Genomic DNA, 23,677 nt, shown 5'->3' on the forward strand with positions numbered 1-23,677 from the left:
TGCTGACAGGAAGAGACTGAACAGACTGAAGGCCGGCTCTGTCCTGGTGGGTCCTCTGGACACTGTGAGGGTGGTGGGAGACAGGAGAATGGCAGCCAAGCTGTCTTCCCTGCTTGACAATGCGTCCCACCCCCTCCAGGACGCTCTGTCTGCACTGTGCAGCTCTTTCAATGACAGGCTGCTGCACCGCAGGTCCTTTCTTCCTGCAGCGGTCAGGCTGTATAACTACCACAGCCCCTGGTAGACCCCCACACATAAAACAACAAAGACTATAAAACCCCTGTTGTGCAATACTACTTATGTCAATTTATAATAATAATAATAATAATAATAATAATAATAATAATAATAATAATAATAATAATAATAATAATAATAATAAACGTTATTTATATAGCACCTTTCATGCAAGATGCAGTCCAAAGTGCTTTACATAGTAAGACAGATACAAAATAAAGATGGAGGAACATAATTAAAAACAATTTATAAACAACAACAAAAAAGAGTTATATCACAGAACCATAAAACAAAAAACATGAACAGTGTTACCACTCAAATTACCCCAAATCAAAAGCCAAATTAAAAAGATAGGTCTCTAATTTACTTTTAAAAACTCCAATGGAGTTTTCTGTTCTAGGATCCAATGGGAGGCTGTCCCACAGTTTGGGGATATAAAAACAGAAAGCATCCTCCCCAGATTTATTGTGTAATACTTTTGTGACTTCTAAAAGAAATGCATTGGAGGAGGTTAGGGGTTAAGGCTGAGTGTCTTTGGGTTATACAAATATATACATTTATCGTTAATAGATGTGCAATGAACCGATGAAACAACCTTTTATACTTTCACCTGGCCGCTATCACAAAACTGTTACTGGAACTGTATTTTGTAAATTGTGTAATTCCTACAATTTTTTATATATATTTTTTTTATGAATGCTTCTTAAATAATATTAATAAATATTTGGCTGTTTACTTGCTGTGAAAAATGTAAATTTCCCCTCCGTGGGCCTAATAAAGGTATTCTGATACTGCTCTGATGAGAGCATGGGTGGGATGAGACCGGATGAGACAGATTGCGAAACGTGCGTGAGTTTTTACGTAAGTGACGTCGCCAGGGGGGGGGGGGGCCTGCTGACGTGTGAGCCGGCCACAATACAAAAAGCGGCTTCCGTGTGACGTAGTTGGACAGTCAGCATTCTTTCTTCGCTGTAGCTGCTAGCTACCACGATCTGAACCGTCGTGTTTCATCCAAATTAACAAACCTTCTAGGTTTCAACACGACTTTTTGAGCTCCATTTTCTACTGTCTTTTTTTTTTTTTCACTTGTTTGACAAGAAAAAAATAACACTGACGTTCCCTTTGTAAGGTAAGATATTTGTCGGTGTCTTTCTAGCCTGGTTAACGCTAAGCTAACTCAGCTAATCGACCGGTCTCTGATTAGGAACTTCGTGTTTTTAAAACCGACCAGCATTTTGTGATATTTGAAATAAACGTGTTCTTAAAATGTGGCGTAAACTGCTTCGTTGACACGTTGAACTAAACGGTTTTGACGGTCAGGAAATACTCGATTGGATTCTAATAGTTGTTTACAGATTATTAGCTGTTAGCTTACCGGCGGCCTGCTAAACAAAACCCCTCAAGATGTCGCTGTGTGTGGACATCCGGTGTCTGAACAAAGACCTCATAAAATCAGCTGATGAGATTTTCTGTCGTCTACAGTCAAATGAGTTGTATGCCTGAATTCACACTGAGTTTAATCGATTATAATAATATACCAAACGTTACAAATCTCATAGTTTCAATCCATATTTTTCTTATCTTTTTGAGGAATACTATCCCTATCGTATGGGAGAGCAGTAAGAAAAACGTACTAGCTTTGGGAATGATTTGGCCAATTATTTAATTCCAAATGACCCTAAATTGGGTTCATATGAACCCTTGCGTACATTCACGTGGATAATTCCAACGAGGCACATGTAATCCCGGTTTCCTGTAGCCCTGCCATCCGCCCGGTTTGGTTTAGTTAAGGTGAGCCAGGGTACATCGGGACAAGGATAGATTGCGGTTTGTCGCTGAAGACTGTTCGGATTTCAGGGTTGACCTAAGGTAAATCACACGAACAAAGCGACTGGGATATCAGACGGAGACACAGCTCCGCCAACGTAATATGCTAACATCACCTAGCAGCTAAGCTAGCATTGACCCAGATGCACGTTAACGGACAACAATTTCGATCAAATCCACCAGGCCTTAAATACAAAAATGAATAATATCGACTCATATCTTTACCGTTTGATTATAATTTGCATTATAACCCATTAGCTGTCATCTTATGTGTTACTTTGTATCTGTCTCTTCTTCTAGAACGCTCTTTCCTTCCCTATCCCGGAACATTATTCTTTTCAACTATACTTTGTCAAGTCGCCAAAGTGGAGAGTGTCGTCGCACAAGGGGGGCCTTCTCGTTTCAGGTATTACCATTACACATCCACTATTTTAAACTGATAAACAGCTACAGTAGCTCAATAAAGCAATAGGCTCTCGACTCTTAAGTTAAAACCTTTTTATTCTTTTTTTGTATCGCAGTGTAGGGGGAGGAGGTGGGGGTGCACCTCAGCACTATCCCAAGACTGTCGGCAACAGGTGATTTTCCAAAGTTTCCTTTCACATGGAACACCTAGTCACTAGACTTTTTTTAAATTATCTTTTAATCCATTACAATTCCAACTCAGTTTAGTACCACTCTTTCATATCAATTTTCTGTCAGCAAAATGGTGTCTCTGGACATTGTTATATGGCTCTACACCAGTCCTGGTGGTTTTTAGAATTAAACCGATATTATAAATCCTTTAGTTTTGCATTCTACTGCTTCACTAGGGGTTCAGATTGATTCAGTTAATTCATTATCTCTGTTTCTTACATACACTATTTCTGTTAGTATTGACATTGTTTTGTGTTCATTGCAGCGAGTTCCTGGGGAAAGCCCCAGGATCTGGCGTTCAGAGATGGGTACCTTCTCGAAGCACTAGACGAGATGCCAACTCCTCAAACGAGAAAGGGCAATATGACGCAATCTTCAGGAAAGTGAGAGGGTATGTTTCGAATAAAATTCACTTTTTTTTCCTCTGTTAAAAACTTAATGCATTTCTACCATTTTGAGATGGACTTGCATGCCAATTAAAGATCATTTGCTTTAAACGTATTGTACGCGTTGCCTTTGCAAAGACTGACTTCTTTCAACCATGTCCTTCTTCCTCTTTTTATAGCATACTTAATAAGCTGACTCCTGAGAAGTTTGACAAACTATGCCTGGAGCTCCTCAATGTGGGTGTAGAGTCCAAACTGATCTTGAAAGGAACCATCTTGTTGGTGAGTATTCTCATTTAGCTGCACTTGTGAACTATTCATTCCATTAAAATTGTCTTCTAATCTGTTTTTTTTTTACCTTCAGATTGTTGACAAAGCCCTCGAAGAGCCAAAGTATAGTCAGTTATACGCTCAACTATGCCTACGCCTGGCAGAGGATGCACCAAACTTTGAAGATCCGGCAGAAAATCCAGGAACACAAAAGCAAAATACTGTAAGTTTATATTTCAATAAGATTCCTACAACAATATGCTTGAATACTGTCTAATTTTAACACATTGTCTTTTTACAGACCTTCAGAAGGCTTCTGATTTCCAAGCTTCAAGATGAGTTTGAGAACCGCGCCAAAAATGTTGAAAGTAAGTGAATTTTATTACAGGTGGTCGGTTAAAAAAAAATTATCATATCATAGTCATAAAAAAAAAATGTATTGTGGTCTTGCATTCATTTGATTGTTTTCCCTTCCTGTAGCCTTTGAGAAAAATGAGGCCCCACTCACCTCTGAGGAGGAGGAGCAGCGCAATATTGCAAAGCACAAGATGCTCGGCAACATCAAATTCATCGGGGAACTTGGCAAACTTTCACTCATCCATGAATCTATCCTTCATAAGTGCATCAAAACAGTAAGTTCTCTCCAAACTGTTACAGTTTAATTGTTAACCTAATTTGTAATCACTTGATTGTTCCCAAATGGGATTAGCAGTACATTATATTTTCAAACTCTCCTCAACAGCTGTGAAGGAAATTGTAATATGTATTTTATAATGTTTCTTTCTTCAGCTTTTGGAGAAGAAGAAGAGAGTCCAACTTAAGGATATGGGTGAAGACTTGGAATGCCTCTGTCAGATAATGAGAACAGTGGGACCTAAACTTGATCATGAAAAGGCTAGGGTGAGTATTTGGAAAAACAGCTGTATCTTGTTTTAAACTGTTTTGGTCTCTTTTGTTACTAACAAAGACATTCTCCTTCCAGTCTCTGATGGATCAGTATTTTAGCCGCATGCGTTCCTTAACCATCAACAAGGAACTGCCAGCTAGGATTCGTTTCCTGCTGCAGAACACAGTGGAGCAGCGCGCTAACAACTGGTCTGCTCGCAAGGCGTATTCTGACAACGGACCAAAGACGATCAACCAAGTTCGTCAGGAAGCAGTAAAGGTGGGTCTTTTTGATCCACTTTGGGGTGCAATGTGTGGAATTAAATTACTGAACCTTTTTCTAGTGGACTAGTGTCTTAACGTGGGTAGTGAAGTCGGTATACTATCTATATCCCCCGATTCTGACCGGATTCCAACTGTGCTTTACAGGATTTGGGTGTTTTTATTCCACAGTCAAATGATGGAATGAGGAATGAATTCTTCAATGAAAACTCCTACCTGCCAACCAGGATCAAGTTTGACAGGGAAACTCTTGGTGGGCTGGCTGATATGTTTGGACAAATGCCAGGTATGTCCGAGCTTTAACCCCTTCAGTAATGAGTTGCACTACCTCCCTACTAGGGACTTACCCTTAATGGTTGAGTTTTAATGTTTGGTGTCTTGTTTTGTATAGGAAGTGGCATTGGTACAGGTCCAGGAGTCATACAGGACCACTATTCCCCCACCATGGGGCGTCATCGCACAAACCCACTCTACAACGGCCACAATGGGAACGGCAATGGGTCACACCAGCCTCAGTTTGAAGCAGGAAGCAAACCGTATACAAAACCAAGCCAGGTACGTAAATTTCAACTACAGTGATTTTTTTTTAGGTTTGTTTTACTTCTCACTACTCTGTTATAGTTACTCTAACAAGATTAGGGTGTTTTTTTTTTTTTTTAAGTAAACTTATAAAAATACATTGTTTTTTTATAAAGGGTCAGGGTTCACCAGTGTTCAACCACAAACAGAATCACGCAGTGCAGATGCAGTCTAAGGATTTGGCTCCACGTTTTGTCAAGAAGGGGAAGGTCAATGCTGAAGAGGTACAACCACATACATTGACAATCTAAAAGGGTTACTGATTTGGACTTTTGTGTATTAGGGTTAGTCTGGTATCTATTTATAAAAGTTGTATTGTTTCAGACCGATATTATTCAGCTTAAGTTAAGAATGCTAAAGTAATGTCACTTTGTTGTTGTTAAAACCTTGCTCTTGTTTTTACCCCTTTGTTAGATCAGTCTGAGGCCCGCGCAGTCGTTCATCTTGAGTAAGAAACAAATTCCAAAACTGCAGCCACAGATGCCTATGATTCCTTCAAGTGCTCAAGGACCTCCTCTTGGACAGGTAACACTTGTATATTTTAAAACATGATGAACTGATATGGAAACTTCAGGTTCCAGAGAACAGGTAGTCATTTGGCTTTCTTTGTTTAGTCTCCACAGCTTGGCCTGAAAACCAACCCTCCTCCAATCCAGGAGAAGCCAGCCAAGTTGACTAAAAAACCTCCCCCAACAAAGGAAGAGTTGATCAAGATGACCGTACGTTTCTATCTCTGAGATTTGTGTCATTATCACTATTCTGCATGTCCGGCATAAAATGTATCTGACCTTCCTTTCCATTCTAGGAGACTTTGGTGGCAGATTACCTGAACAGCAAGAATGTCGACGAGGCAGTGAATGCTGTGAGGGACATGAAGGCTCCAAAACACTTTTTGTCTGAGATGCTGAACAAGATCGTAGTCTATTCTCTCGATCGTTCAGATGAGGATAAAGAACATGCGAGCACCCTGGTCCATGCCATCTGCACCGAGGGCCACGCCACTGGTGAAAATCTACTGCAGGTCAGTTTTGTAGCCCTCATCTTTGAAAATTGATAAGAAAATACCATATTTGTAATTGTACTCCCTGGATATCAAGCTGTTGCTCGACACTAACACTTGTATTTGTATTCTTGTTAGGCATTTTTGAGTGTTCTGGACCAGTGTCCCAAGATCGAGGAAGAAATCCCCCTGGTGAAGTCCTACCTGGCGCAGTTTGCAGCACGAGCGATCATAGCTGAACTGGTCACCATCGCAGAGCTGGCCCATCACCTGGAGAACGGAGCACACTTCCCTCTATTCCTGCTCTGCCTGCAGCAGCTGGTCAAACTGAAGGACCGTGAGTGGCTGGGAGACCTGTTCCAGCTGAGCCATGTCAACATGCAGAAGATGCTTCCTGGTATGTCCAAACCTGCTCTGGGTTCAGTGATGCAGTGCTAAATGATGTAAATGTTTTCCTATTGAAGCATCTTTTGCTGTTACTAACTGGTATTTCTTTTTATACTTCCATAGAAATCGACCAGAACAAGGACCGGATGCTGGAGATTCTCGATGGAAAAGGTCTCAGCTTTTTGTTCCCACTGATGAAACTGGAGAAGGAGCTGCTGAAGCAGATCAAAGTAGACCCCTCCCCACAGTCCATCTACAAGTGGATCAAAGACAACATCTCTCCGAAACTCCACACTGACAAAGGCTTTGTCAATATCCTTATGACCAGGTAAAATATACTTTATTCATAACCCATTGAATGATTGGTTGATTTAACCCCAAACGACGTATTGCTTTGTTCAAACTCAGTTTATTCATTTGTTTTGCTCTGCCAGTTTCTTGCAGTACATTGCTTATGAGATCAACCCAGACGATGACGAAGAGCAGCTCTCAGCGCCCACCAAGGAGCAGCTGGATGAAGAAAAGCAGCAGATGCTGTCTTTCAAGCCCGTGATGCAGAAGTTCCTCCACGATCACATTGAGCTGCAAGTCGCAGCGATGTATGCCCTGCAGGTTCACTGCAACACCAAGGGGTTCCCCAAAGGTACGAGTACACACCTGTTATGAAGTGCAGCAGAGAAGGTGTTACACTTTAGTGCAGAATCTGATTGCTCTTCTCTTCCAGGTATGTTACTGCGCTACTTTGTCAACTTTTACGACATGGAAATAATCGAAGAAGAAGCCTTCCTCTCATGGAAAGAAGATGTCACCTCAGAGTATCCAGGGAAGGGAAAAGCATTATTTCAGGTAATTTGATGTGAAGTCCTCACAGGATCTTTATTATTTATCGCTCTTAATATCTCTCTACCATTGAACGCAGTTGTACACCATGTTCTGTTAAGCTCACATTTGAATGGTATCACAATCCAGTCACATCTGCACACGGACGATTAGATGATTTTAACATGAGATATACAGATGAGGAATGAACCACGTTCCATATGAATACTGACAAAAAGACTCAAACTCTAGTATTATTTAGCATGCAAGTGTACTCCTCAAAAGCCAATGAATGTGTTGTACTTGGTGTCATCATAACTAACTTGACATTGTGTTTTATGCTGCAGGTGAACCAGTGGCTGACCTGGCTGGAGACTGCAGAGGAAGAAGAGTCTGAGGATGAAGAGTACTGAGGAACAGGCCAAAGCCATGTGTTATCAGGATGCAATGAATAATTTTTTTACATGTCTCCATTTGCCCTTCCCCCTCTAAACTCTAACTCCTCCCCTCTCCTTGTTTATGAATATTTTCCACTGTTACAATTCATTCCACTAAGAAATGTTTTGCCAGATCAAGCCAGCATCACACCCTAATATTCATATTGTATTTATGCTTTCCTTTCTAACCTTTGATATAGTTTGATGTCCTGCAGCAGATGTTTTATACATTTCAATCTTGGGTTATGTTTTCTTTAACAGTAGGCAGTATTTAGCAGCAAACCGTACCAGCACCAACCCTGACCCATTTATCACCGTTTCCATCTGGTAGGAGTCACCAAGTGCTGCCATAACTATTTACTCAAACTGTTTACAAAAGAGAAAAGGCTCTAACGAATTGCAAAGAGGCTTCTCATCGTTTTGTCTGCAATTGTTAAATCAGTTTTTAGATGCACTTTGCTCAACATCATGAGTCGTTGCAATAGTAAGATACACTTTTCTTGATTTGTTAAAACTATCCACATGTGCAGTTTTGGGCTGCCATAATTATAATGGTTTTCTTGTGCTAAAAAGCAGAACATTCTGTCTGAATTCAAACGATCTGGATTTGACGATTACTAACAAAAAATGGGCTGTTTTGATTTGCACAGTGATTTCTTTAGTGACCCACATTAAGTTCAGAGAATCAAGAGCTTTTTATGTACAAAACTTTTGTGCTGTTAGGAATTAATCTGTGTGGCCTTTTTAATTTATCAATTCATATGGATATACCTCTAATGTATCTCGGACTATACTTGAATGTCTCGGTTTTAACATTGAGACAGCCAAAGCTTAGTTTCCTGTGCAACAGTTGTTCACCACCATGAGTGGAAATTTTACGTCGGTTTGCCATATTTGTCAAGTTTTTAAATGGTCTTTTTATCTTCATGAAATTACAAAGAATGTACTGTATGTGTACACTTTCTCCCTCCTTGGGGTGTCACTGTAACGTTTAGTGCAAGAAGTTAAGTGTACAACTACAGATCAACCTTGAATAAAGTTTAACAGTTCATCACATCGTCTTCAAGATTTATTTCCCTCAAGTCTCCTTGGAATGTTTACCTGCATGATTGAACACTTAAGGCTAAACTTTTTTTGGTCACCTTTTTGTTTTATATATAATTAGTGATTATTTGTCAGATCATTTCTATTTTTTTTATTATAAAGTAGTTGATGCTTGTACTAGAGTACTTCAATCTAATGTTTTTTTACTCCAATACATTTCAGAGGTTAATCGTGTACTTTAACTTTTTACTCAATACATTTATTTTGTACCTTTAGTTAAAACAAGCTGCCTTTTTACCATCTTAGATGATGAATAGTTGTAATCAAAAGGTATAAAAAAAAAATATATATATATTGAAATGGACACATTTTCACAAGTACTTTCATTTTGGTACTCAAAGTACATTTTGATGCTAGTACTTTTACTTCAGTAACCTTACAAATGCAGGACTTTAACTTGTAACAGTATTCCTACACTCTGGTATGTCTACTTTTACTTACAAGATCCAAGTACTTCCACCTCTGGTGCTGATGTATAGTAACAATTGTAGGAAATCAAACACAAGATGCTAATTGTTCACTTCAGTTCCTCTGTACGGAGGGACTTGGCGTTGGAAACTGGTTCCAAGTCCCAGAACATACAAAGTAATCTGCAGGGCCCGGGGGGGGAAGTGGGGCCTCAGGGAGGGCCAGGTGCCTCCTGGGCAGCGGACCCCCTTACTGCTCCTAGTACTAGCATGGGATCAATGCAGAGTCTAAATCTTGCTGTGTACATCTGAGCAACAACAAACGTTTTGATTTGTCTCATGCATTTCTAAACATTTAATCTGATAAATACATTTAATTGTATATCAGGAATAAAAACACTGACGCCCTTTACAAGAAAGGCCAGTCACCTGTATTTCCTCAGGAAACTCAGGTCCCTTTAACATCTGCAGCACTATGTTGCAGATGTTTTATGACTCGGTGGTCTCCAGGGTGATCTTCTTTGCTGTAGTGTGCTGGGGCAGCAGGGTGAAGACAGCTGAGGCCAACAGACTCATCAAGCTCATCAGGAGAGCAGGCGTGAGGAGTGGAGCAGGAGTCGTTGGCAGAGATGTCGGAGAGGAGAATGCTGAGGAAACCTTTCAACATTCTGGACAGCGAGTCTCACCCCCTGCATGCCACACTGGTTTCCTACCGGAGCACTTTCAGCTGTAGACTGAGACCACCACGGAGCGCCACAGGAGGTCTTTCCTCCCAGTGGCCATCAAACTCTATAACTCTTCAACCTTCAGTAAAGGGAACTGAGAACCTCCTCACCAACACTATGTGCAAAATAAATACCATTACCATCATTACAAAACACTCCGCTATATAACGTGCAATATTATTATTAATAATGTTCTATAAATAACATGCAATTACGTAACTACCACTACGGTTTTTGCACTACTAAATACTGGTAATATTTACATTAATTATGTGACCATCTATGTTTCCTGTAGTTATTGAATTGCTCTTTTTACTGCACTGCTAGTGTACAGTTTTATTATTATTGTGCTGCTGTGTTTATTGTATTTTTTTAACTGGCACAACAATTTCCTTCGGGATGAAAGTCCAAGCTTATCTCTTATCTTATCACTAAACCCATATCATAGTTTCAATTTCTGAATCATTTTGCTATTGCTTGTATGGAGGAGTGCACACAACTTTGGTTTAAATTATATAAGAGCTAATTGCAACAACGTTCGAGTAGTTGCAGAATGAAATCAAATGTTCTATCAGCTTATGGGTCATGTTGGCTGAAGGAGAAATTATCAACATGTCCTAAGTTAAGGAACTATCGCCCATTTCCAAACCGACCCTTACACTCTCCCTACCCACCTCCACTCCGTTTTGCACATGTGTAGGGTCGGCCAAAAATGTGCTGTTCCAAACCAAGCGAGAAGTTGGTCACCAAGCCCAACTGTGAGTGTACGGTTGCGGGCGAACTCCTACCCCCTTAAGGGAAAAACATCATGGGGTTAAGTAAAGATGATAGAATTCATCTGCTCACCAGATATGACTTATTTTACTTCCAACTCACTTGTATTTTTAGAAACACCTTACTCAAGAAGAATCCTGCTTTAATAAAAATCACAAAATATTCAACACTATCTATATTTTGGTCCTATGTTTGTGTAGTGGAATATACAGGAGCAGAATGTATCAACCCACATCTCACACAATGCTTGTTTTTTATATTTATTTGACATTTTGTTGAAGCATCTTCCCATTTTTGGGTCAGTGTGTTGTCCGACCATATGACATAGAAAATAGGCATTTACTCCTTTTAGTTTATTTCAAATGATTTGATCTGTCTTTAACAAAACATCTTTAACAAAACACAGCGACTGTTCAAACAGAATTCTGACAGGACGTTAGGAATACACCAGAAGCTGTGCCAACAGAAACTACACTTGTCTCTAGGCTAATTTCCCAGATATCGCACAGACAGAAATCCCTGCTCATAATAGAAAATTAAAAATGCAGATTTCAAGAGTTTTATGTGAGGAAGGTTTAATCGCTGTCGTCATTGTTGGAGGCTTCCCGTTCAGAGGCGTTGTTGGAGCGGCGGGGGGAGCCCTCGTTGTCGGACCCCGCCTCAGATCCTCGCTCCGACACTGCGGCGGGCGAAGCGGGCCGGGACTCGTCTTCAGATCCCGACCGACTCTTCTTGCTCTCATTGTCAGACTGCTCGGAGTCAGACTGTCGCTGCACCCTCCTCTTCTTCACTGGACGGTCACTGCCAGAGTCGTCGGACCCCGCAGAGCGCCGGGGGCTGCCCGCAGAGCGCCGGGGGCTGCCCGCAGAGCGCCGGGGGCTGCCCGCCTCGCTGCCCGAGCGGTTCTTACCTCCATCTGACTCGCTCTCAGACGCAATGCGCGTCTTGTGGCCGCCATCGTTATCAGACCCTGAACCACTGTCTTTTTGTTGTCTGTAGGGGAGAAAAAGCACTCATTAGTTTCCTGTTGATTCACACAATTGTTTACGTGTCAGTTCTTTTTTTTTTTTTTACTTCTCTTCAGCTATCTTCAGCCCATCTTCATCTGAAGAAGAATCAGAAGAGGAGATGATCGCCTTGGACTTGATCTTTCCTTTGAGAGACGGTGGTAGGCGCTCAGGCTGGGACTAAAAAATAAATAATCAAAATGTTAAATGTGTAGGAAATAAGGACAAAAAACATATTTCAAGAAGGAAAAAATAAAAGAAAACTCAAGGTACCTTTTCCATCCTCTTGCGCTCTTTGGGTTTACGCTGCCTCTTGGGCCGCGATCCTCCCTCCTCATCATCACTGCCGCCCTTTCTCTTCTTCTTCTTCCTCAGTTCCTTCTCCTCGTCAGAGTCATCGTTGACAAACTCATCAATGTCGCCTTTCTTGCGCTTAGAAAGTAAAAAAACAAATATGAAGTGTGTTCTCCACGCTGTGTTCTGATAGATAGTAGTTTGTTGTTGTTGCATAAATACTCACACGTCCACCGCCCTTCCTCTTTTCTTTGCCCATTTCCTTTGATCCCTCTGTGAAGCTGAGCAGGCCCTTGGTCTTCTCCACGTACAAAGCTCTCTGCTCCAAGAGCTTCTTCTGTTCCTCCACCTGTTTGTTGCGCTTATCCGTCTAACAAGGTTTGAGGGTGACAAGTCAACCAATTAATAAGTGCTTCATTGTACCTCCAAATGTAATAGAAGAACCTAGCCATGTTCAGTTTCTACAAAAACGTTTTAGGAAGGCAGCTCCATAAGTACCCGTTCTTTCATCATCTGCTGACGAAGTACGTCCCTCTCCTGTTGTTGTTTGGCACGAAGCTCCTTGTCCTCCTCATCCTGCTTCCTGGCTCTCGCCACGTGATACTGAGCCTGACTGAGCAGATCAGAGCACTGCCTGCAATCCCACAACACACACAGCGTGAAAGGTTTTAAATAAACAAAAACATGTATCCGTAAGGCTTAAACTGCATATGTACTGAACAAAAACCAAACACATGGTCTATATGGGTGGAGCAATCGGAACTACATCAAATACAAATAAAAAAACAAGTCTTCATATTATTACATCAGAACATAATTGTAGCATTCAGAAATAATTGTAATGTTCCTTAAAACCACAAAATAAACGCTCCTGCATGTATATATACTGTGAACAGAATGAAATGAGACTGACCTGGCTTCAGAGGAAGCGAGAGCGAGGTCAAACCTCATCTTGTCGCCAGCCTTGCAGAGGTAACTGAAATACCTGAGAGCGGAGGAGGAAGAGATGATCAAATTGCAGGATTACACACAGAATAGCCAGACGATCCGACTAGAGGGGGAGGGGCGGGGGGTATAAATCAAGTCTAATACCTGTGAGCCAGTTCCAGCTCTTTGACAGCGCTGAGCACAGCCTTCAGGTTGCTCTTCTCGTCTTTCAGCACGAGCGTGGCCAGCCTCTGGAGCACCAGCGCCACGTTGAACATCAGCACCGTGTCGCTGGGCGCCACGTGGCGGGCCTAGTTGGAGAAACATCAGGGAAACAAAGTTATACTCCCCTCATATTGTAGGACAAGATGAAGGATTTTCATCAAATCCTTCATCTCCCTGTTCTTCCTGTAACAGCAACACAAACTGCCATCAGAGAAACCCAATTCCTGTTGCATGTATAAACGTGCATCTAAAGTGTCTGTGTACAAGAAAGAAGCAAAAATAATTTCATCTACACAGCATTGTTTTTCTTCATGTTACCTTCAGGAGCATCTGCTTGCACTCTTGGAGTTTCCCACATTTGAAGAGTGCCCTCGCAAGGTACAGCAGCACCTCTGTGTTCTGATACTTGAAAAACTTCTTCAGGCAGTTCTCGTACTGTGGAGCAGAATTAAATGGTCAAATGGACTGACCAAAACCTGTCAAAGCTAATCATTTTTGTAAAAATAATCACAAGTGAGGCCCTTACCATCTGCACAGCGCTGATGTACTGCTTCTGTTCCACATAGATGTGAGCCAGATTCAGCCAGACGTCACTGATGTCAGCTGTGGCCTCCCTCACCTGTGCAAACACGTCACGAGCCTCTCTGAAGAAGCCCTTGTGAGCGAGGACGGCACCTGGACACGAGGTTTTTATGTTAGCTACGTCCTCCATGTACAGTTTAACAAATACAATAATTAGAATGTAAAACCAAACGCACCGATGCCATTGGCAGCGTAGAGGTTTTTAGAGTCATTTCGGAGGACTTGCTTGTATATGGCCAGGGCTCGGTCCTGGTGTCTCTTTTCCTGTCAAGACAAAAAACACAATTACTCAGTTTGGGATCCATAAATCCTCTTCACACACACAATTAAGTGTTCCCCACAGTGTTTTGTCATAGATACATCCCACCTCTTCCCACACATCAGAAATGACTTTTTAGAAGTGAGGCCATAATGGAACAAATCTGCACCTTCTCCCGGTCTCTGGTGGGCTGGTGCAGGGTCTGCAGCCACACGTTTCCCAGAGCCAGCATGGAGTAGGTGTCGTTCTGAGTGGACGGCTGCTTCAGAATACGCTCAAACTTCTTCTGACCCGGACCCCATTCCTGTTTGGCCAAGTGAAGGTTCCCTATCAGGGACCAGGCATCCGGGTGATCCTGCAGCAAACATCAGATCATGTTGAAAAGAGTTGGACACACATTTGATTGAATGCTGTTATGATATCAACACAACAGGTGAAGAAAAGTACCTGATTGATCTGCAGGGCCTCTTTGAACCAATCAGAGGCTTCATAGAAGTTGCCTTTGTCGCGAGCCATCGCTCCGAGACGCAAATAACCTGAGGAACAGAAATTCCGACAATCCTTCAGTGAGTACAAACACTTTTTTATTCTTGGCCTCACTTTACCATATGATGTTGCTCATGATGCTTACAGTCCACGTAGTTAGGATGCTCTCTCAGGATGTTTTTGTAGAGTTTCTCAGCCTCGTGGAATTCATTCATTGCCTCATACAGGCGGGCCAGATTGTAGGAGGTGGTGACAGAAATGGCGTTGTAGTAATGCTCGTCGTGCTCCCCCTCAGCCTTGGCCCGCTCCAGAGATGCGAGAAAGTATTTCTGTAGGAGGGAAGAGATGACCCATGCTTTAAATACCACTGTTGTCTTTGCTAAAAAATACACTGTTTTGCACACTTTATAGTCATGGATCCATGGATGTACAGTTCAGTCAATCAATAATGAAGCTTTTTTTACAGTGTCATGTTATAAGCTGGGCTGTATATCGACAGCTACCTTTGCTTCTCCGAGGTTTCCCAGTCTGAAGTGAAGAGCCCCGAGGTTGTTGAGGATCTCGGGCGGCACGTCGGCCTGCACCTTCTCCTGCAGGATGCGGGTGGCCGTGCCGTACGCAGACAGCGCTCCCTGAATGTCGGTCTGCTCCAGGATCTGAGCCAGCTCGATCCACGCCTCCACGTCGTCTGGGTACTGCTCCGTCACCTTCTTCAAATGACCCTAGTGAACAGAGACAGTGAAACTTTTAGAGCTAATTCCAGACACATTTCCGAGATACTAGTGTAATGTAATGTCTTAATAAGCCGCTATATTACAAAAACGATCACATATTCTGACGTACTTTGGCGATGTCTCTTTTGTCCTGATCGTCAGATGTCGCATAGAGAGACCCAAGAATTTTCATAGTTTCATAGTTGTTGGGGTAGGCCTTCAAAACCTTTTCGAAGCACTGCGCAGCATTCTCCTTGTCTCTTCGATACACATACATCTGCCCCAGGCCAAAGAAGGGCAACACAAAGGTGGACGAGGCAAACTGAGTGGCTTGGTAGTAATACTGAAACGCTTGGTCATAGTCCTCCTGAAGAGAAAGAGAGTAGAGACATCAGAGACATTAGGGCTGTGCGATTATGGCAAAAATCATAATCACGATTATTTTGGTAAATAATTGATATCACGATTATTAAATATGATTATTCATTGACTTTGAAAACATCCATTTATTGAACTTTAAAACAAATACAAATAATAATTTGAACAGTATCTTATAACTGTTGATTACCCTGAATGTATAATTCAACTGAAAAACTTTAAATAAATAATATCAAAATAATAAATACCAATAAACAAGATCAACAAATATTTTGGAGCGCACTTCCAAAAGCTACTAATCATATATAAATATGATAAATACAAATAAATTAGACCAAAATAAATGAGATCAAATATGTTGCAGTGCAGTCACAACCTAGCAAAGCAAAATAATTGTTTTATTCGATTATGTTGTTTTCGTAATTGTGGCAGGCCAAAATCGTAATTGCGATTAAAATACGATTAATTGCACAGCCCTAAGAGACATACAGCTATAACACGGTGAATAAACAGCAGGCTGCGTCAGTATCAGTTAGAAACTTACCTGAACGTGGAAGGAGCGAGCTAACTGGTAGCAGCTCTCAGCCTGCATGGCCTCCACCTCTGTGTTGTGGAAAGCGTGAAGAGCCAGATGCTGCACTTTACTGTAATCCTGGTAGAAAACAGAAAACACACAGGTGTGAATAACAGTTTATAACACAAACGTAAAGAACTGTGTCCGTATTTCAATGACAAATCAAACTATTGACTACCTTTTTGAAGAAAAAGTGGTTGGCCAGGTGGTTGAGCACCATGGGGTTGCTGGGGTCGATGGTGTAGGCGCGCGATAGGAGCTGCACGCCGTTCTTGATGGAATCGGGCTCCTTGCTGTTGAGCTCTAAAACCGCCAAACCAACGAGAGCTCCCACACATTTTGAGTTCAGCTCCAGGGCTCGACCAAACGCCAAACGAGCCTTCTCCAGTTTGCTGAGCTTCACAAAACAGTGTCCCATTCCAAGTCTTACCTCGGCTGGACAGAGACAAGGGAACAAGAGAAAAGATAGATGAAGAAACATCTGTAACACAACTCGAGTATGAGAACTGTTTTAATAGGAGTAGCATGAAATAGAGCCTGGCTGATATATTAGCCAATAAATACTTATCATAGTTGTTGGCGGTTATGCAAAAAGCCATTTCACCATTTCATAAACATGTAACATTTATATTTGTGGTTGTTTAAATGTGTGATGTTGACTTGCTGGGCATTTTGGTATTTTCTTAGATTTCATTGGGGACAAAAAATAACAGATAGGTCATTTGGTATAGATAACAAAGTTAATTCCAGTCCTGTTTTACTCTATTTATTTCAACTACGTGTTTTTAGATATTGATCATAATTTACCTTGATTTACAGATAAGTTCAATGTTTATATTTATAAACTCTATTTGATCATAGAGGTACATTTAAAATGTAAAATATAATTCCTCAGAACAAGTACTTTTCTCACAGCTCTATATAACCAAATTAGAGGGACCTTTGTCCAAGTCAAACAACTCAGATAATGATATCTGGAATCGTCCAGCCTCAAACTAATAATGATGTAGAAGTAAATACATGGCTCTGTTTTAAAGATGATAGAGGTAGCGTGTTTACCTGGGCAGCCGGGGTTTGTACGCAGAGCCTTTTTGTAGTAAGCCAGTGCTCCTCTGTAGTCCTTTTTATTGAAGGAGATGCAGGCCTTACCTGTTGAACAACAACCATTATTTCAGTACAAAAATCACTGTGCTTAAGATTAATGTCTTGTTTTTTCATAATTATCTTACCAAGCAAAGCAGGGATGTTGTTGGTGGACTGGTTGAGGACGAAGTGGAACTGAGCGTCGGCCTGGTCCATCTTGTCTCCTTCCAGCAGGCAGAAACAGGCTCGTCCCAACAAATGGTTCTAAATGATTAAACAGCATGTTATGATTACTTGCAATGCAAAATTAGGTGGACAGTAGTATTTTTCTGTCATTATCTATTTTTTCCTGACCTGATCATACATGATGATCTTGTCTGCCATCGTGTACAGCAGCGTGGCCTGCGTGATGAGCTCTTTCTTGGCATCTTTGTTTTTCTCTTTACGCGCTTGCTGGACATAATAAGCTGCCAATGTGTCCAGACAGGTCATCTGGTCCTTCTCATGGTCTCTGTAGTCAAGGTTTCCATCGATACGAGCTGCCTCTAAAAGCTTGACAAAATCCTCAGTTTTGCCCTGCTTGTAGTACTCCAACTGTAAAAAGACAGAGTAATGTGATACATGTTAGTTTGTTACCTCAGAAACAGGTTTATTGCCAGTATTGTAGGTTCTAGGGATGCCAGAAACTGACCATGACCAAAATCGAAGATCGGACAGCCCTGGCGAATATTAATCGATTAATCACCCCCCCCCCCCCCGGGGAGGAGGAAAAAAAAACACTGACAAATGGTATTCCGTTGTTTTCTTTTACTGGAATGTGTACATGGTACAAAAGGGCTCTTCAGTATTAACAGTATTAATAATAGCATCATTGAAATAAATTAAATAAATAGCCTACTTTATGTGTGTATGTATGGGTGTAGGCGAGAGCGCAGCCGGTTAAGGATTAGTCCTGCCGCCGAAAAAACCCTTTCCGAGGGCACAGAGCACTGCGGAGCCTCTCAGCTAAATTAACCGCACTCTTCATCTCCCATTCACTATCGATATAATGTCAGGTTATGGTAACATAGGATTCAGTTGTGAGTGCCGTCCACCCGTCGGTGGTTATCGACACCTTTGAGACAGTTGATAAGAGTACGGCCCGGGACCCTGTAATCTGGTTCCACGTTTGCCATAAACTCAAGGAAACCGCCTCCTTCCACGACGGAGAGGGGAGGGGCGGGGTCGGTGTGTAGCAGGCTGCAGCAGGCTGCAGCAGTCTGCGCTGCTGGCTTCCTCCAAGTTTACAATAAAACAAACTGGTGGTGTGATCAATGGTCATTTACAATTATTAATACTATTACTATTATTAGCATTAGTCTATATTTTGGTTGAAACCAAACCAGGAAAAAAAAGAAAAACATAAATATTAATAAAAAAATATATTAATAAAATCGATTTTTAAAAATAATATTCGATTATGGAGACTGTAACGAATAATCGAATAATCGCTGGCATCCCTAGTAGGTTCACACATACGAGGGATTTGACTTGATACCTGTGTTGTGTTCAATTTAATCACCAAGCTAACAAACAGTCTATGTTACGACTACATATTAGGGATGGGTATCGTTAAGGTTTTAACGGTACTACTACTTTTATCGATACCGCTTATCGATCCGGTCTTTTCACGGTACTTTTATCGGTTCTTTTGGAGAAAAAAACAAGGTAAACTAACTAAACAAATTGTGAACAAAACTAACATTGCTTTTTATTTAAATTAAATACATAATATTTCACATCAAAAGAAACAACAATGTTTTAACAAATCGTATTAAATAATCTGATGACAGAATTGTAAACAGAATAGCTGAAACTTTAACAAAATAAATAACTCAGTTACCTCTAATCATCAACCCATGTTTGTATAATTTAGTTAACTCCATGTGTTGCTGCTAGCATACATAATACCTGACGTGGAAAAGTTACTCGTGGATGGGGCTACAGAGCTACTAGAAAGCGGTGCATTTCTCCGTCTGAATGTGGTGCACTTTTGCTAAATGTTTCGACAAATTGCTCGTGTTACCGCCCTTACATGCTAAACTCTTATTGCACTTTTGGTAACGAGCATTGTCCACATCGAGACGGGTAAAGTTTAACCACACCTCGGAGCGCGTTCTCTCTGCCATCTCCTCCGTGTGTGTGTGTGTGTGTGTGTGTGTGTGTGTGTGTGTGTGTGTGTGTGTGTGTGTGTGTGTGTGTGTGTGTGTGTGTGTGTGTGTGTGTGTGTGTGTGTGTTGCAAGCATGTAGCAGCTGAGTGTGTGTAAACTGGCAGGCGGGGGAGAGAGATCTCTCGTCTGGCTTGGAAAGATCGAAAATACTCAAAATAATCATAGACGCATTTTGCAGTCTTTTTGCATATTAGAAACGGAGTTGGCGACACTAAAACTGCAATATAATGTTTGTTTAGCAATAATACACATGACATATTTTTTACATGTCTCCAGTAGCCATAAAAAGACCGATAACATCGGAGCTTAACGGTACCACGGTCTTTAATAATTCAGCCCCGGGGCCCGTTTAATACCGGGGCTCGGTACCCATCCCTATATATTATCAATATATAGTCTTTGGTAGCTTCATCGACTCACCGCCAGAGCGATCCAGATGTGCAGCTGTGTGTGCTCCTGCTTCAGGATACTGATGACCTCGTCTCCTTCGGGCAGCTGGTCAAAGTCAAGCTCGATGACCTGCAAGACACAATTTATTGAATCACTGGGCATCAATGTCTGACAAAATTCAACCTCAATATGCATGCCCATTAGTACATTTAGTGTATTATGACATGACCTTTTCATTAATACCATGTTTTATAAAAGGTATTTAATTCACTGGATAGGCTAACATATCATCAGTATTATCCTTGCCCCATCGGTTCTAATGATTTCATGGATGTTTTGTCAATTTGTCAACATCAATGCAACTCAACAGCAGCACACACCTCAGTCTGGCATTCAAAACATTATTTATACTTTAATGATTGCAACAACTTATATTATTAATAAACATCCAACATGTTTCATTTGATATAGATAACTTTAATAACACAGAGTAAGGATGCAATGGAGAGTTAGGATACTGACTGATGCTGTTGCACGTTAAAATACCAAATAGCTTTTGATCAGATATGGAAACTCATTGAACGTTTTTATTTATTTGTATTTAAAATGAGCTTTTGGATTAAATGTGAATTGCTTAATTGAGAAGGACATTGGCAGAAAACATCAAAACAACTGAGCTCACAACTTGCATACGAGCCTAAGCTCATATTTCTGCTGACAGTAATATGGTTTACTGAAGTAATGTTTCGTTACTTTTGTACCTTCAGCAAAAAAAAAAAAAAATCACTGGCATCTAAGATTCGGGTTAACTCCCAGATATCTTAATATCTCACTATGATTAATTTATATTCCCGCTGCAGCTAAAGCTAGCCAGAGTTAGCATTAAAGGCTAGCAGCGCAGCGAGGTTCACTTAGTCAACAAACAAAATGCATCAAGTTGAGCCGAGTTTTACCTCATCGGTGTCCCGTAAAGGGATTTCGATGGATCCCCGAGACATCTTGGCCACAGAGATATCCACTTTGAGTCAGAATGATTACAAAATATATACAAAATATCCAACAGCCCGTTGTCTGTTGATGGCTACTTCATGCTTCCGACAGGAAACACACGGTGTAACGAAAATGGTGTCCGGGCAAGTTGATGGGGATACAGAGAGTGTTCCTCCTGGAGGTGAATATATGTTGTCTTTTCCTGAAAACACGGTTAAGAAAATTACTGAGAGATAAAATATGTTCATGTAAATATATACAGCATCTCCAGGATTACTTTAGTGAGTTTGTTGAAAACCAAACAGATTCCCTATGAATTTATTTCAAATAAAACTATGTAGCTCAAAGTTTCAGCAGCAGAAAATGTACAAAATGTACTCCCATTTTCTAAATCTGGTAGAAATGTTTTGCAGGCTGCATTTTGTTATATTAAACTGGTTAAGCTTAAAATATATTACACTGCTTTATTGTCACAGACTACAGGGATGAGGTGAGGTGGGGTGGGGGAGGAGGATTGGGAGAGAGGGGGCTGGGGGGGATGTCAGCTGGTTTTGATGTGAAGCACTGGAAACAAGCATATGGGCATCTTGGAGACTTCTTGTGCAAACATCAGTGAGTCAAAGGAAAACATAATGAAATTTCACCTCCTGATTTAGAATTTTACCATCTTATTTTCTTTTCAGAAGAGCTGTCCCGGACTAAGAGGTAACATTTGATCTTTGTTTCTCTATTTAAATACTTTTTTCATGGCTACTTGTTATATAATAAACAAAAGCAGTCAGCTAAAATGTAAATACAGACATGATTTAACCATGTCATCTATTTTTTATTAACTATACAATATACATTGTTAGCATTGGATATTTGGTTAAGTTGTGTTGTGCTCTTCTTGAAAACATGTTATTCAACACGGTATTGCCACCATAATGGCTTTTTGGGAGGTAATAAACGTCACATTTTTCAATGTCATTGTAGGATGACACCCACTGCGTCCATGTAAACATGCAAAGCAGTCAGATCTGGAGAGTAGTCATTTTCTTTCTACTCTGGGTTTATTGCTTTTTGACCTAACAATGAAAGTAGAGATATGTAAAACATTTGATTTTATTATAAAATCAGGTCATGTAGAAACATCTCCAGGGATTCAGGAGAAAAAAGCACAATGTCTGACGGCAATGATGGTAAGTGTTGCAGTTACTTTGTTCTTATATCAAACAAATATTTACAGAACATTATTATATATGTGCTAACCAATCTTAAATCAGCTGGCAGTGGAACGAGGGATGTGCTCGAGGACAATAATGACACAGGAGGATTCTCTGAACATGAACTCCTTGACACCATGTATAATGCCTGTAACACCTCCAACACAGGTAAACAGGAGTGTGTTGATTTGAACAAAAATACATTGAAATAAGCATAGGACTGTGAATCATGGCTCCTGCGTCCCTCTCATCATCAGGGGAGGTGTTGGCCTCCACCATGCTGCAGTACCTGCAGACCATGACCACTCAGAGTCCGGAGCAGGACCGACTGGCGGCCCTGCGGTGGCTGCTCGACCCGGACTGTCAGGACCCTCATGTGAGCAGAGAGACTTTCCACTCCATCATGAGGGAGTGGATCGCACAGTGCAGCCAGGACAGGTGAGACACTCATCAACTGGTTCATAACTTCATCTGGATTTAGAAACTACCTTTAAAATAATTGACAACCTTAACATTGGTAAACGTTGTCCTCTCAATGTGTTCCATTTTGATTAAATACCTGAAAATCTAGTAGACGTAAAAACATCTGTACTGTCACATTTATAACAATCTTAATAATCTACATCATGTTGTAAAATGCAATCACCAATACATTTCATAAAGAGCAAAACATTTCCGAGAATAATAATAATAATTGTTTTCAGCTGTATAACAATGCGCAACATGGATGGATTTTTAAACTGTGTTACTTATTTCTCAGAAATCACTTTCCCTCCCCTCCCCTCACATTTTCTAGCAATATATCTCAGTGATAATTATCGTATAAAAAGTGTTTTGTTAATTCATTATTTTATTAATCAGCATTTTCTATTATGTGGGAACTAACCGTAACTCCTCCTGTGTTTCAGTTCTGATTTGGACAGCACTCATGTATCTTGGCCTGACTCCTCTAAAGTCCCTGTAAATGGTAGGCAGTTACTGTTTTGTTCACACTTTTGAGAAACATCCCAATCACATTAAACAATGTTTTTAATAAACCAGATTTTCTTTCAGGACTGGATTTCTCTGCTGCCTCTCCAGAAAGCCACCAGTGTCTATGGTTTGTTATCTCCCTTCTTTAATCTCTGCATGTTACCTCCTGTAATCAACGTGTTGTCGTTCTTCACCACACACTGTTTGTTGCTGCAGTGATGGAAAAGACCTGTTGGGCACAGTGACTGAACTGAAGCACGCTCACAGAAAGTTGAGTGAGCAGAACAGCAGCCTGCTGAGGACGGTGGCTCAGTGTGAAGACGTCAACCTGCAGCTCTCTCTGGAGGTCACTGAGCTGCGAGCAAAGCTGACCAGGTGAAGGATTAATACTTTCATGTTCTTTAAATTAAAGAACTTTCTTCATTCATTTAACTCCAGTAACAGTTTGTAGGATTAAACTGTGTATGTTGACCAAAGCACATCATTGTCTCCTTTAGTTTCATTAGTTCTTGTAATCCTTATGGTGTATACTTCCCTCACAAACCGTAACACTAACTATAATCTGTAACAAAACAGAGAACAAAAATGTACGTCTTACATTAAAGATCCCACATACAACATAATAC

At 40.9% G+C, this 23,677-nt stretch overlaps 3 protein-coding genes across 5 annotated transcripts in view; 2 read left to right on the plus strand and 1 right to left on the minus strand.

The window, feature by feature from the left end:
• The first annotated feature begins 2,365 nt into the window (after nucleotides 1-2,365).
• LOC117471365 (eukaryotic translation initiation factor 4 gamma 2-like) lies at nucleotides 2,366-8,799 on the plus strand. 2 transcript variants are annotated; one of them, XM_034116320.1, is made up of 20 exons: nucleotides 2,366-2,470; nucleotides 2,586-2,642; nucleotides 2,966-3,091; nucleotides 3,266-3,368; nucleotides 3,451-3,579; nucleotides 3,658-3,724; nucleotides 3,837-3,988; nucleotides 4,146-4,256; nucleotides 4,339-4,521; nucleotides 4,695-4,809; nucleotides 4,915-5,078; nucleotides 5,219-5,326; nucleotides 5,517-5,627; nucleotides 5,717-5,821; nucleotides 5,908-6,123; nucleotides 6,241-6,499; nucleotides 6,613-6,817; nucleotides 6,924-7,132; nucleotides 7,214-7,335; nucleotides 7,656-8,799. In XM_034116320.1, the coding sequence occupies exons 7-20, from the start codon at nucleotides 3,905-3,907 to the stop codon at nucleotides 7,719-7,721; spliced, it is 2,058 nt and encodes a 685-aa protein (XP_033972211.1). In that variant the 5' UTR covers nucleotides 2,366-2,470; nucleotides 2,586-2,642; nucleotides 2,966-3,091; nucleotides 3,266-3,368; nucleotides 3,451-3,579; nucleotides 3,658-3,724; nucleotides 3,837-3,904; the 3' UTR covers nucleotides 7,722-8,799. The 2 variants fall into 2 exon arrangements, with proteins under 2 accessions (XP_033972211.1, XP_033972212.1); XM_034116321.1 differs by lacking the exon at nucleotides 2,586-2,642 and having other exon boundaries at nucleotides 4,671-4,809.
• Nucleotides 8,800-11,001: 2,202 nt separating this feature from the next.
• ctr9 (CTR9 homolog, Paf1/RNA polymerase II complex component) lies at nucleotides 11,002-21,009 on the minus strand. Its single transcript, XM_034116652.1, has 22 exons — nucleotides 20,838-21,009; nucleotides 19,915-20,013; nucleotides 17,638-17,877; nucleotides 17,430-17,547; nucleotides 17,260-17,349; nucleotides 16,379-16,635; nucleotides 16,171-16,278; nucleotides 15,379-15,615; nucleotides 15,039-15,257; nucleotides 14,681-14,864; nucleotides 14,497-14,585; nucleotides 14,219-14,404; nucleotides 13,967-14,054; nucleotides 13,735-13,883; nucleotides 13,527-13,643; nucleotides 13,149-13,294; nucleotides 12,970-13,041; nucleotides 12,555-12,690; nucleotides 12,283-12,426; nucleotides 12,036-12,194; nucleotides 11,830-11,942; nucleotides 11,002-11,748 (listed from the first exon to the last, which is right to left on the minus strand). Exons 1-22 carry the CDS (start codon nucleotides 20,880-20,882, stop codon nucleotides 11,331-11,333), a joined length of 3,414 nt encoding a protein of 1,137 aa, XP_033972543.1. The 5' UTR covers nucleotides 20,883-21,009; the 3' UTR covers nucleotides 11,002-11,330.
• Nucleotides 21,010-21,520: 511 nt separating this feature from the next.
• Nucleotides 21,521-23,677, plus strand: part of mrvi1 (murine retrovirus integration site 1 homolog) — a 31,257-nt gene continuing 29,100 nt past the window's right edge. For both annotated transcript variants that reach the window (XM_034116659.1, XM_034116661.1), the window contains exons 1-7: nucleotides 21,521-21,579; nucleotides 21,994-22,055; nucleotides 22,140-22,247; nucleotides 22,337-22,517; nucleotides 22,988-23,046; nucleotides 23,133-23,178; nucleotides 23,268-23,426. In XM_034116659.1, the coding sequence (XP_033972550.1) occupies nucleotides 22,037-22,055; nucleotides 22,140-22,247; nucleotides 22,337-22,517; nucleotides 22,988-23,046; nucleotides 23,133-23,178; nucleotides 23,268-23,426 (572 nt within the window). In that variant the 5' untranslated portion in view covers nucleotides 21,521-21,579; nucleotides 21,994-22,036. The remainder of the gene's footprint in view (nucleotides 21,580-21,993; nucleotides 22,056-22,139; nucleotides 22,248-22,336; nucleotides 22,518-22,987; nucleotides 23,047-23,132; nucleotides 23,179-23,267; nucleotides 23,427-23,677) is intronic.

This window comes from Trematomus bernacchii, unplaced genomic scaffold (assembly GCF_902827165.1).
Source record: "Trematomus bernacchii unplaced genomic scaffold, fTreBer1.1, whole genome shotgun sequence".
In the NCBI taxonomy this organism is placed as follows: domain Eukaryota; kingdom Metazoa; phylum Chordata; class Actinopteri; order Perciformes; family Nototheniidae; genus Trematomus; species Trematomus bernacchii.